Below are 13,076 nucleotides of genomic sequence, written 5' to 3'. Positions count from 1 at the left end.
TAATATGCAGGTACATCAAACTGTTTTCTTTTGCATTCTTATGGTTAACTTATTACTTCACACTATAGATTTACATCATCAACAATGCAATAGGAAAAATGCTTCAATTAGGTTCAATTCCATCCTGTGACCTCTCCTTGACCATCATCTACTGAGCTCTCTTTATCAACAGCAAGTGCAATGAATTTTGATTTTCTCTAGAATGCCAATGGCAAGTTGTATGAATTTTAACCAATCTCCTTCCGTCGGTATACCAAAACCTGAAAGAGCAAAAAAAATATAATTTCAGCGACTATATAAATGATCGACGGAAAGGAATTCTGTATCAATCTGCAGAAAAATTAGCTGGAGTCGTTAGAAAATGGAGTCCTAATCTCTTTGTAAAAGAACATGAAGAATTTACAATTTTTTGAAAAGCATATGAATATATATAAATGAGTTTAGCTCAGTATTTCGTAAAGCAGAGTCAATGTGAGAATATGAAAATGGTTACTCACCAAATGGTTCCTGGCGGAAATGCAGTTGGCTTTAAGCCCTGCCAAAGTTTCTCGCTCTTCCAAAATCTGCAGCTGGTCCTTACATGGATCAACCAGCATGGGCACACAATCTGCATCATCTGCATCTTCCAAAATGTGATTGGCTTTAAGCCCGCTGGCCTCTTGCACTTTTAGAGCTAATATTTCAATTTCTTCAGCTTCCAAAGGCGTTTGGCGAGCAATGTACTGTATCATATGCATTAAAAAATTAGACAAGCACCACAAAAGTTAGAGAGAGGCTGCTGAAATGTGACAAAGAAAACGAGAATTATGCTAACATTGTCATGTGAAAAAAGCGTTTAGAAGTGTCATATCAGAAGTTATCCTTGTAATTTAGAAAACATTTTATAATCTAGCTCACGCTTGGCAAATCACCAAAAAATAAATAAAAAACCAGAAGTCTCAGAAGTGCATGGTTGGGGTTAGTCAGCTATAAGCCATGAATTGCTTTGTGGCAAGTTTTGAACTCCCTCAACTAATGATGTGACAGCTGCAAAGGCATCTGCCTAATCATGGTGCTACTGCTTGCCAATCATCTGTTATTGTTGTGTTTACTGTTTTCTCCAAGTTCCCTGTTTGGGTAGGATGGGCCAGGCTAATTTATATCTATGTATATTGATAGAGAGGGTCTAACTCAAGTCAAGTGTATCTTGGACCTAAATGTATCCCACTAAGCCTAGGCAAAGCAGGAGTAATGTCAGGTTTTACCTGCTTTACATGAGTCACTACTTTGTTCGAGGTGGTATACTATTACAATTACAGAATGCATGACATCGAAATGAAATTTGGCATGTATAGCAAACTTGACAAAAAGCAATTTCTCTGATATAAATGGTAGGGCTTTTGATGGAGTTTTCTTGGTATGCGATCAAGTCCTTAGTTCAGAGACCATTATATGATTGGATGACTGCTTTAGGCGGTATCTATTCCATGTTTTGTCATGATTTTTTAGATCTTCTCAACAGTAAATTGCAATTCTTAAAGAGTTGTTCCAATATACTTGCTGTATATTAGAGCTTCTTCCTTTATCTAATAAAGTTCTTTTATTTATTAAAAAAATAAAGGAGGTTGCTTCATTTTCAAGAATTATGTCTCATCTTCAAGTAGAAAAGTTTTATAGGATCATCACAGAATTTCCCTTTTACAAAATGTAAGGTACTGAGACAGAAATCTTACTTCACATAGGTGTTTAACAGACAAACTTGGTCGACAGCATAGGTGTGGCTGCTGCAAACATGGTGTACTTTGTTTGTCCAAAGAAATAAGCATGAGATGAACATCTAGCTGCAAACAAAGAAGAGCTTTAATAAAGGATGTGAAACTACAAGAAAAAAGTAATAGCAGCCCAAATTGGGTCATTACGTGCTCAGTTGAAAGCCAGTGACTTCACAAAATTTTATTTTATCATTCCCTGGATGTATTGTTTAGCCATGGGTGGAACTTGACACCCATGGACCTGTACATGACTCAAACATACAGTGCAACAGACCCATCTCTACCTCATCGTTGTTTTCCTCTAAGCTCCGGAGATAATCAACCAACTTGGACAAGCGAGTATTTTGGGAACTTTTACTGTTGCAACCACTAGAATTGCCATGCCTTGTGTGACTCCGGGTACCAGCCCGGCCCCAAGCAAGCAGTTCAGGGTTCCAAACGAGCCCAGGAGATATTCCTCTGTTTTCTCTGCTGACTTCCAAATCATTTTCAATGCATCCAACATCTGAATTGGCTGCTGATGAAGAAGGCTGGGCAGACCGGGTTCCTGCTCGTCTCTTGCGCCTTCTTTGTCTGACTTCTGTACATCTTTCATCAGCAGAAGATGAATCTTTATTGTAATTTTCATCCTCATTGTCCTCAGATCCTTGAAGTTCATTGCCTCGGCAGTTTCGTCTCCTTGGATGAGTAATCCGATTATTACGCTGCGATCTTGTCATAAATGGACTTGCTGCATCTCTACCCAGTGTGCGTCTTTTAACTAAAGCTTCTGATTGTCGTTGAACAATTTGGGCAATTGAGGCTTGAATCTGTTCAACAACGCATTAGAACACATTGATAACAAAATTATGTACTAATCCACCGATCCTCAAACAACAGGATGCCTTTTGGAGTACATTTGTCTGTTAACATACGCTTAAAAGTAAAATCACATTGTCAGAAAGTGAGATGAACAAAGAAAATGTCAAGCAGTGAGCAATAAATGTTTGGCATGGTCAGTGTCTACAATTTATATAAGGAATATCTAATTGTAGACACTGACCTTGCCAAACATTTATTGCTCACTGAGAGAGAGAGAGAGAGAATAAGGGCAAGGTTTTTAATGAGTCGAGCATCCATGTTACAAGGAGAACTACTCTTGTGATCCAAAACTGATATTCTCATCAATAATTCTATGAGTATGATCAATGTGGTGACCCCATTTAGATATATAGACATGGTTGTGTGGGCCCATAAGCTATCCACACAAAATCTGCAATAAGTACTTTTTCCTCAATTTAATATTATTGATCTGCAACATGTACGAAAGCAGGGCAGTAATAATAAATGCACATGCATCTGCAAGCAAGATGCAGATATACATTCACCAAGGAATCTGACCTGCTTATTGCGCGTCTTCTCCTCTTCATGAAATGCTAATTCCTGTGATTAGATACTAAGCAAGTTACTGCTTGATTTGGGGAGAGAACAAGAAAAAAAAAATCTATCAGATACATTCAACCACAAAGTCAAACTATAAGCTGGTACCTCCTCTTCATACTTCTCAATATCTGGATACAAAGCTGCAATGAGGGTATCATACTTTGGATCATCTCTCAAAGAACGTCGACTGGCACAATGTGTGCGGCAAGCAGGACACTCATTATTTCTGAAAAATAAGCACCAATTTAAACAATACTATCTCTAACTTACATTTAAATGTACAGTTATTTACTAAAGGAAACCAAAAGAGTCATGTCAAGTAAATCCGGATGCTATTACTACCATGAATCAAATAAAGATGATACTTACCCCAGTCGCATTGATTTGTCAATGCATTCCCGGCAAAAGCGGTGAAGGCATTCCATTACAGTACGTGTTTTCTTAATAATTCCTGTGCAGGCAACAGACATGATTAATGTTTCTTTTACCAGATTAAAAAAATAATCACGGATGATAAAAAGAAAGTATAATTTGGCATATAAGGATATAATCAGCTGTAGAATCATGGTTTCCTTCTTTAACAAAACCTAGGACTGGCTGCTCAACCAGAATATAGTGTGCAAATGAGTAAGGAAAAAAAATGTTCATATAGCTGCTGAACTTCAATCAGAACTTCTATAACAAAAGGGACTCCAAAAATCAATATACGAATAGCATTAAATAAGTTATAACAGAAATCCGTGTGAATATGAAGTTAAATTAGCATACCCTTTTAACCTAGAGAAACTCCTCGTTCTATGTATTTTCCTTTTTTCTTCAGTCTCCTTTTCCTTTCTTTCAATTTATGCAAACTTAAAATCTATCTCATCAGACTGGCACTTTGAGCTTGGCGTGGATGAATAGAATTTCAGAAGCAGGTCCATTTTATACATATTTTGAATAACAGAAAATAAGCAAGATTCAGGAATAGAACTATGCACATTATGGATATGACCAATCACTACTGAGAGCACATTCCCTCATGAATTCAATGTGAAATTTAAACAAGTGGTCAGATGCTACCACATTTCTATGAAAGACTGACCTCATTTAAGTTCGACGACTCTAACATGAATCTTCTGAAAGCTGCTTAAGTAAAAGGAATTTGTTTTAAAGATCCAACACAAAATTCTCACAAATTTTAATTATCTGGAGTTGAATGCTCCTGTTTCTTAAATTATTTAATAAAATTAGTGAATTTGACAAGGAAGAAAAATCTTATGAGAAAGGTCTTCGTGAATTATTATTCTGTCAATCTCCTCCAGAAAAATTGAGAAACTACATTCTTCTGTTAATTCTTCTCTGAAAGACCAAGAAAGGTCTTTTTTTCTTTATTCTGCTCTAGATAGCAGTTTTGCCTCTTAGCCTTGTTTCAAGTTTTCTTTGTCACTCAAGTTGCTCAATATTCACTATAGCAAGGGAAAGAAAAAAACTACACTACCCAATTTGTGTCCAGAAAAAAAAAACAAAGATCTACAGTAATGAAATAAATAAGTAAAAGCATGAGCAAAGGAGTAAGACTGCCATTCTGTCTTTACACACCGACCAACCAGAGCTGATCAGTGGCTGTGGCTGTGGCTGTGGCTGTGGCTGCTTCCAAGTGGGTGCAGGCGCAGGTATTTGTCAGGTTTTGTGTGTTCCATGTGTTTTGAGCCAGTCCAGGCAATCATAAAACTTTTCAGTTAAAAGGGTCTCTTCGTTGAAATTTTATACATAAATATAATTAATAAAAGGAACAGTTTTCAAATTTTGTTCAAGGCGACTACATTTCAATATGTCGAAAACCACCACCTTAAACATTCCTCAATCTCTTAGACCTGAAAAATAAAGTTTAATACATACTTCTAAAAAGTAATTATATACTGAACTTCACATGATGTTAAGAACCTCACAATTATGAGTCAGATTTCCTCCTGAATTATCCACCTGACGTGGTTATTAAAAATTCCAATTGAAAAAGAAAAAAGTATAATTAGCCAATAATAATAATAATAATAAGAAGAGAAAAGTCCATTTCTAGATTGATATTGTTTTTAACTTGATTAAAATTCAAAAAAAATAAAAAATAAAAAACTAACAGATTTGAAAATGGGTGAAGAGATATGAGAAAGAAGTCCAAATCATGAGTCTACCTTTCAAAATTGTTTATGGATGACTTATGCTTGGGAGTTCTCCCTTGTACACTGCCTATTTACCTGGGATGACCCACCAAACACTGCTTCTTTCAAGTTCGTTTTTAGGTGGCTATATGCTTTAAAGAATAATCTATAGTTTTCATTCTCTTTTTTAAGGGTCTCCCTTGCATACTTCCCATGTACTTGGGATGCACCCCTCTCTGCTTTACCATACAAATTTACTACTCAAAATCAAAGCACAAGGTGGCATCAGAGATTGAAGGAAAAGCCAATGGCCTTTGGAATAAATGGCATCTCCACCCACCATAAGAATTGAGTGGTAATGTTGCGAGTTCAAGTTCCATGGGGTGCCTAAGTTATTGACCTATCAAAAAATAAACTAGAAGTAAAAGAGAATCTAGTTTCTCCAAACATCAGGCTAAGCATAACTAAGGTATGCAGCACAAAGTCAACTGGAGGGTGGCTCGGGGAGAAGAATAAGCGCACCTAGTCTTTCAACTGGAATGGGATACAAATTCATATCAAATTTAGAATCAGTTCATCATTACATCTAACTAAATAGAGTAAGTCAAATTCTAGCACCATAAATTTAGTTACAATCTCCCTCAACTTTTCTGTTCTGCCAAGGCCACACACTTGCATCTCTCACCCCCTCCCTCCCAAAAAAAGAGAAAAAACAAAACAAAACAAAAACAAAAACAAATCTCCCTCAGATCTTGCCCACCCCATAGATCCTACACCTCCTCCCTCAGATCTAGCCTTCCTCCCTTAGATCTGCCACCCCCTGGCCTTCCCCAATCTCCAGGGGTCTAACCTCCCTCTTTTGGTTGTGTTGTGACTATGCCCAAGCTACAATACCAAATCTCAATAGGGCAAACCACTGCCCTCTTTGGACGGTGGCAAATAAAATATATTTTATTTCTTTCTAGTTCCTTGTCCTTTTGCCTCTATTTTACAGCTGCTCATTCCTTTGTCTCAAGATGCCCCATCAGCCGGAGTCCTTGTCCTTAATGTAAAAAGGTACCTTTCATTCATGACACCCTTTTTTGTGGTAGTTTCCCCTCACAGTGGCCCAAGACCCACTCGTCTTAGTGTGGCCAAATCTGTTGCAATGAACAAGCTTCTCTTGCTCACTCTTGCAGTGGCCATTTCTCCTCCAACCCAACAGAGGATCCCATCCATTCAGCTACTGCTCTCAAACCGCTAGTTTAATCCACGGCCCTGTTCTTAGCCTTCGGGTCAAGAATTTTATTGAACTGGGTCTTTGCTCTATTTCCATTTGTTTTGTTTTTCAGTGACATTGTACTTGCTGGTCTTTTGTTTCTGCTGGGGTTCCTAACCTTATTGTATGTCTTACTTTAATTATTGTTATCATTTATTTGCCCCCAAAAAAATGCTAAATGATTAGCCACCATGTTCTTTCTCACTACCTCAAGTCATGCCCTAGTTGGCCTCTCACCTGTTTACAAATAAACGGAATCATATGATTCCTTCCTCGAGTTAGTTTTGGTTTGAGTTAAACACACTTCTACATTCAACTTGAAATTATACAACCAATGTTTTTGAATCAAAATCATCCTTCACCATAAATGCATGGTTCACTGGATGGTTGTATACCAAAGCAAAAGGATTAACCATATGGTGGGCACCAAATGGTTGCACTAGATGAACATTTACTGACCTGAATTTGTCCTTTGCAAAGTGGTATCTTAAAATAGGAATCCAAAACAAGTGACCATTGGCTACATATGTAACTTTCATTCGCCATAGAGGCTGAGAATGATTCCCTTTTTTTTTTTTTTTTTTGTTATTAGTAATGTAAAACTTTTATCTGAAATTAAATAATAAGTACAGAAAAAGAAAATATACAATCCTCTTAAGAAATTACAACTGAAAATACAGAAGAGCAATAAAGTCCAAGAAAGAATCACTATGAAAATTGCCTATAGTCCGCATCCAGTAAAAGACAGATCATAGAAAACTGGATCTTAAGTAGAATACACCATTTGCTGATGCTGGTAGGAAGAACACCCAGATCAGTTTATATCATCTTTTGATATGGTAGAAGCCTAATTACTTGGATCCTAGAAGAATACAGAAACAGATTCACAACTTATTTTCTATGTTGCAGGGAATGCCTATTAAGCCACATAGGCATGAACCTCGCCTCAGCATGAAAATGTTGGAGCTGGAAAAATTTGGTACAGTTATAATTGTTATAGTACGTTGATCGTTCCTTTAAACTACAACATCTAAGTTCTGATTCAAGTAACCAAGACATACAAGATCAACAAACTGAAGCACTAATAACAGGACCTATTTTATTCATTAAAATAATAATAATAATAATAACAGGACCCATTTCTATGTGGTATGTCTTAAATATGATATTCCCTAATTTTATATTTCCATATACAAAACTATCTGTGGGCACAAGCGTTCAACTTTATAAATTGAATCTAGTTGAAACACTTCTTTTTTCGGTATCTGGTGGAAACACACACCAACATATATGTCCTAAAACTAATTTTTTTCATTTCAAAGACAACATACCAAGACAAATAGGACACTGCACTTCTTTCCGGATGTCTGCTAGTTGTACAAAGACAAATCTGCAAGAGAAACAAAAAGGCCATTGAGACAAAATCCATACAGGCTGCTTGTTTGATTATGAACAAGCTTTTTTGAAGCAAAAACATATGTAAATCTCTTAGCTGTATCTATAAATTACAGAAACAAAAATCGTTCTTCAAAGAAAATTCTGTGTTTGTAATGGCTGGATGTTGAGAAAATTGATGGCTCCTTGATAATGGAGTGTCAGATGCTACCATTCCTACAAGCCTCTATCTTCGAAAAAAATAAGAAGAAATGCGAAAATCCTTTCTCTATCCTAGACGCCTCACTCATCTACTAGCTGTTTTGCAGTTACAGTGGAAAAATCCAATTCTTGCCTCCTCAAAAATGTGAGGTGTCTTTTATTGGAAATATTATTAAGTGTTTTTATTTTCTATATGAGATAGAAACAAACCACCAAGAAACAACAAGAGGAAACATACTCCATCATCCTCCTGCCCTGCGCCGCTTACAGATTCAGTTGTGGGTATCTAAGCATCTATTAGTTAAGGTAAACATTCTAACTTGTTCGTCAGAAAGGATCTTAAACTTCTCCCCTTCTCTCTCACTAAAGGGCCAAGGCCCTAGGTTTCTGACAAAGGCACCAATTATCCTGATTGGCTGGAAAGTTCCCTCATGTCAACCTTCTATGGTGCATATCTTGCAAAATTTCTCCAGTTCTGGTCTTAAGGTAAGCTTGTATGTTGTTCTTCTTAACCCAAATTATTTACTTATAGGCTACAGTGCATAGAAGATTGTCATGAGCTATGGCTAAGGAATATCAAAATATTTCTAATGAGCTTACCACAATCCAAACTCCAAACTTGAAATTAAATCAATCAACTACCACTAACAACTTCCAAATCTTTGCTTCCAGTCACATTTTTATGTGGATCATAAGTATTCTGTTCACAACGTCAGCGTTATCGTGAAATACCTAGTGAAATCTGTTACACATATATCCAGATATATCTAATTACCTACTGATATATAGCACTTGGATAAACTGCGACGGAGTTCGTTACATTATCCAGTTATATCTATTACTTGGATAAACAGCTACTGAATTCTTTAATCATGTTGACTAGCCAATCCAGATGGTGTATGGTGTGACTTTGAATACAAAATAAGTACTCCAGATAAATGAAGAAACAGCAGCATAGACATATGGCCTAATTGTAAAAGTGGGCACCAACATTAAAGATGATACAAAAAAAAACATATTCCAAATCTTAATTAGCCCCATTAAACCAATGGATGGCATGCTCAGCAAAAATAAAAATAAAAAAATAAAAAATAGAAAATAGAAAATAGAAAAAATTGGTTACAACTTACAAGCATATATGCCTATTAACTTTCAAGCATGTCACCGATCAGAGTTCGTAGCCTCATAATAATAACTGGGCATCATTCTAAGAGTACACGACCAATCAAAGACGTAAAACAAATTAACAAACGAGATGGCCGAGCAACAGGTACGCAAGCAAGAAACAGATCGGACATGCAGCAATCTCTCACGCATTACACCGAGCAGAACCAAACCACAAACATCAATGCCAAATTCAATAACATTCATCTTCATCAAAATACATTGCCCCCATAAACAAGAAGAAAACCCATCAATAGCCAAAACAAAAGGCGCCGTCGGAAGTTGCGTAACGAGCAAAATCTACAACTAACAAGTACCCAAAACATACAAACACGATCATAATAAGAATTACACAGTGAACAAGAGACAGAAGAAAATTAAAGCAATGAGAGAGAGAAAGAGAGAGTACTCGGGCTTTTCTTCGGAGCTAGAAGATGGGCTGCCCTCAGAATCTGAAAATACAGTAACAGCTTGAGCTAATCGTGAAAACAAAGCAAGACCCAGAAGACAAGATTCAATTTTGCACCATACAAGCCCATATAGATAAACAAAGCAAAAGATAGAAAGAGAGAGAGTTAAGATACGTAACCCTCTGCTTCTTCCTCATCATCTTTTTCTTCTTCTTCTTCCCGTCTCTTCTTTTGTTGAGGTCGCTTATCTTCCACTTCATCATCATCATCATCATCACCATCACCACCACCATCTTGTTCTTCTTCTTTTTCTCCTTCTTCTTCTTCTTCTTCATCTTCCTTTTCTTCTACTTCCTTTTCTTCGTCTCGCTGTTCTTCTTCTTCTTTACCATCCTCATCTTCTCGTTCGGGTCGAGATTGCTTGGCATGGTGCTGATGATGCTCTTCATCGTCCAGATTCTCTGACAGAGAACGCTTCTGTGCAGGCATTGATACTACCCAGAGAAAACAGAGTGTTTCTGTGGGAGAGAGAGTTTCCTCTTTCGTGCTTTTGTCTTTGTTGGAAATAGAGTAATAGAGAGACGAAGGAGAAGGAGACTGAGATGGGAGATTTTAGGCTGCCTTTTCTCTTTTTATATACCAAATTACGTATATATATATATATATATATATATATATATATTGTAGTCAGATGTTACGGCGAGGGCCAAGAAAAAGCGGCACATGGTGGCTCGGTGGAAGCCCCTGCAAGAAGGCTCTTCTGCACTATTTTTCGTCATTTTTGTTAAAAAATAAAAAATAAAAGAAATTGTATAGGCCACGATGGGCAGTCGATGAAACAAACCGTACGGGTGAAACTCGTTGGAAGGTGTCTTGGAAGGACAAGTAACCCGTATTCATTTGTTTCGGCCTTAAATGGTTTTCATACTTTTGAGTGTTAATATTTGGCTCATATTTTTTTTATATTTTTTTATGAATTTAATAGATCAATTATTAAATTTGTGAGATTTATTATTGATTTGTGTAGAGTTCACATAAGTCTACAAATTTAATGGTTGATTTATAAGATAGAATAGGAAAAAATATATATATATATGGGTCAAATATTGACGCCAAGCATTTCTCATATTTTTTTAATATAAAATAACGCCACGTGTTTATACTGATTTGTAACAATTTAGTATATCGATCTTCTATTTTTTTTATGGTGTTACCCCTTCGTTAAGATTTTCTACTAAATTGTAACGGATGTATTTGAAATTTCCAAATTACCCACAGCTTAACCCATTGTCGTGGGTCACTACTAGCCTCCACGCGTGGGCCGGACCTCAACGGATCACCCACGACCCACGCTCATACGCATTAACCCACACTAGGTCCCAAGCTCATGACCCGCATTGGGTCACCAAGGCGGGTCACTTTTTTAATTTTAATTAAGGGTGATTTTGAAATGTTAAAAAAATTATTAGGGGTATAAAGGCTATTTCACCCGTTTAGTTGTATGATTTAACCTCCATCCTTAACGGATAAATAATATTGCAAAAAAAAAAAAAAATGAATGTTTGATATATTAAATTGAGAGTTTTTTTAACTTTGATGGAACATTACAAAAGTGATGGAACTTTAGAAGGGCTAAGTAAAGTTTATGAATAAAAAATAAATAAAATAATAAATAATAAATAAATAAAAAAACTAAAAACTAAAAACTAAAACAACAATTTTTAATATATATAAGGATTTTATAGTTTTTTTTTTTTTTTTTTTTTTTTAACATTTTTTGGTAGTTTAAGTGGAACACTCACACAGTTCGTAGTTTAAAAAATACATTGACGATGGGGTGGTAATTTGAATGAGGTATTTTTGTATTTTTTTTTTTTAAATATATCAAATATCTAAAACATTAAAATTAAAAATTACACACAACTACCTTCTAATTCACTATGATTGAGCTAAGCTCAGCGTCTTACCCCTTAGAGTGAAATATATATTGCTCATGATTCAAAAGGACCATAATTAGAAAAAAAAAAAAAAAAAAAAAACTGGGTGCAAAAGGTTGGATTCGGATCCCTCCAATTGGGAAAAAATTAGAAATTCTCCAATTGTTAATCGTGGCCCTTCATTTTAAATTCAATGGTATATAAAATTATTTAAACCTCAGTGAAACAAAAGCCAGTATTTAATGTCTCGGTTATATAAATCAACTTGTATTTTATAAACTATTTGGATTTAAAATGAAGGGCCACAATTAACAATTATAAAATTTCTAATATCTTCTCAATTAGAAGGGATCTCAATTCTAAAAAGTTACTGGTCACTTCTCTATTAGCCTTGAGAGGGGAGCTCCTTCTCTCTAGTAAAGAATTTTTAGAGAATTTTTCACCTCCTTTTGAGGCTTTCCACCGCTTGCGGTTGTAAGTAACCCTTTCTCAATTTGCTTAGAAAATAAATAAAAAAAGTTTCTCAACTGGGTAAGGAGTCAAAAACCTCATTGCTATGCCCTCGAAAGCCATTCCATAATCCTCCACATTCTCACCAAAAATAAGAAAGTCAAATCTACGGAGTCAATTTTGAGGGGCATTCTTGTATCTTTTTCTTCTTTTTTTTTTTAATTTTCTTGTATCTTATTCAATAGGTGTATCCTATAGCTTGTTTGAAGAAATGTTGCACATTCTACGCCTTATATACTTTTTTTTTCGAATGCAGGATTATGGATTTTCTTTTCCTACTATTGGGTTGTGTAATGCCTACATGAACTCTTTGCTTGATTTGCACAAAATGGATATTACTTTGGCATTTTATAGAAAAATGTGACTTCATAGGATTTTGCCAAATGTTTAAACTCTTCTGTTACAATTCTAGTGTTCCATATGGGTTAAATCTAATCTTGACAATGCGTATATAAACTCTTGGGCACTCTTCTCTTGTAAGCTGGTTTTCAATTGTGAGTTTTACCTAAAGTTTGTGTCATTTAAATGTCTTGGTACTATGTATGAGCATAATATTAAGTTGTTGAATATTGATAGATGGGTGGAGCTGCCAAAAGAGAAATGGCTACCGATAATATTGTGAGTGTTGAGTCTCACATTGAGAAAATATAAAACAAAATGGTTCTTAATATACCTAACTAGACCTTAGCCCATTGGCTTGAGCTTTTGGGCTACAGTTGTATTCAATTATATATATTAATGTACTCTTGGTAAAAACTTCATAATCTTTTTATCTTCCAACAAGTGATATCAGAAAGACTCACAAGCGAGGGGAAGTTAGGTCAATGTGAAGAGACTCACAAGTGGGGGGAAAATTGTTGTGAATGCACTTGTTAGTATTGAGTCTCACA

The 13,076-nt window shown here is 35.8% G+C and overlaps 1 protein-coding gene across 1 annotated transcript; it reads right to left on the bottom strand.

The window, feature by feature from the left end:
• LOC132180978 (putative E3 ubiquitin-protein ligase RING1a) lies at positions 1-10,355 on the bottom strand. Its single transcript, XM_059593997.1, has 10 exons — positions 9,919-10,355; positions 9,739-9,781; positions 7,901-7,959; positions 3,543-3,624; positions 3,279-3,399; positions 3,132-3,173; positions 2,036-2,560; positions 1,713-1,820; positions 498-722; positions 1-260 (listed from the first exon to the last, which is right to left on the bottom strand). Exons 1-10 carry the CDS (start codon positions 10,226-10,228, stop codon positions 228-230), a joined length of 1,548 nt encoding a protein of 515 aa, XP_059449980.1. The 5' UTR covers positions 10,229-10,355; the 3' UTR covers positions 1-227.
• Between the last annotated feature and the right edge of the window lie 2,721 nt (positions 10,356-13,076).

The sequence above is a fragment of the Corylus avellana genome, chromosome ca5 (assembly GCF_901000735.1).
Source record: "Corylus avellana chromosome ca5, CavTom2PMs-1.0".
Taxonomy (NCBI): domain Eukaryota; kingdom Viridiplantae; phylum Streptophyta; class Magnoliopsida; order Fagales; family Betulaceae; genus Corylus; species Corylus avellana.
This window is presented reverse-complemented; position numbering and strand designations above follow the sequence as displayed.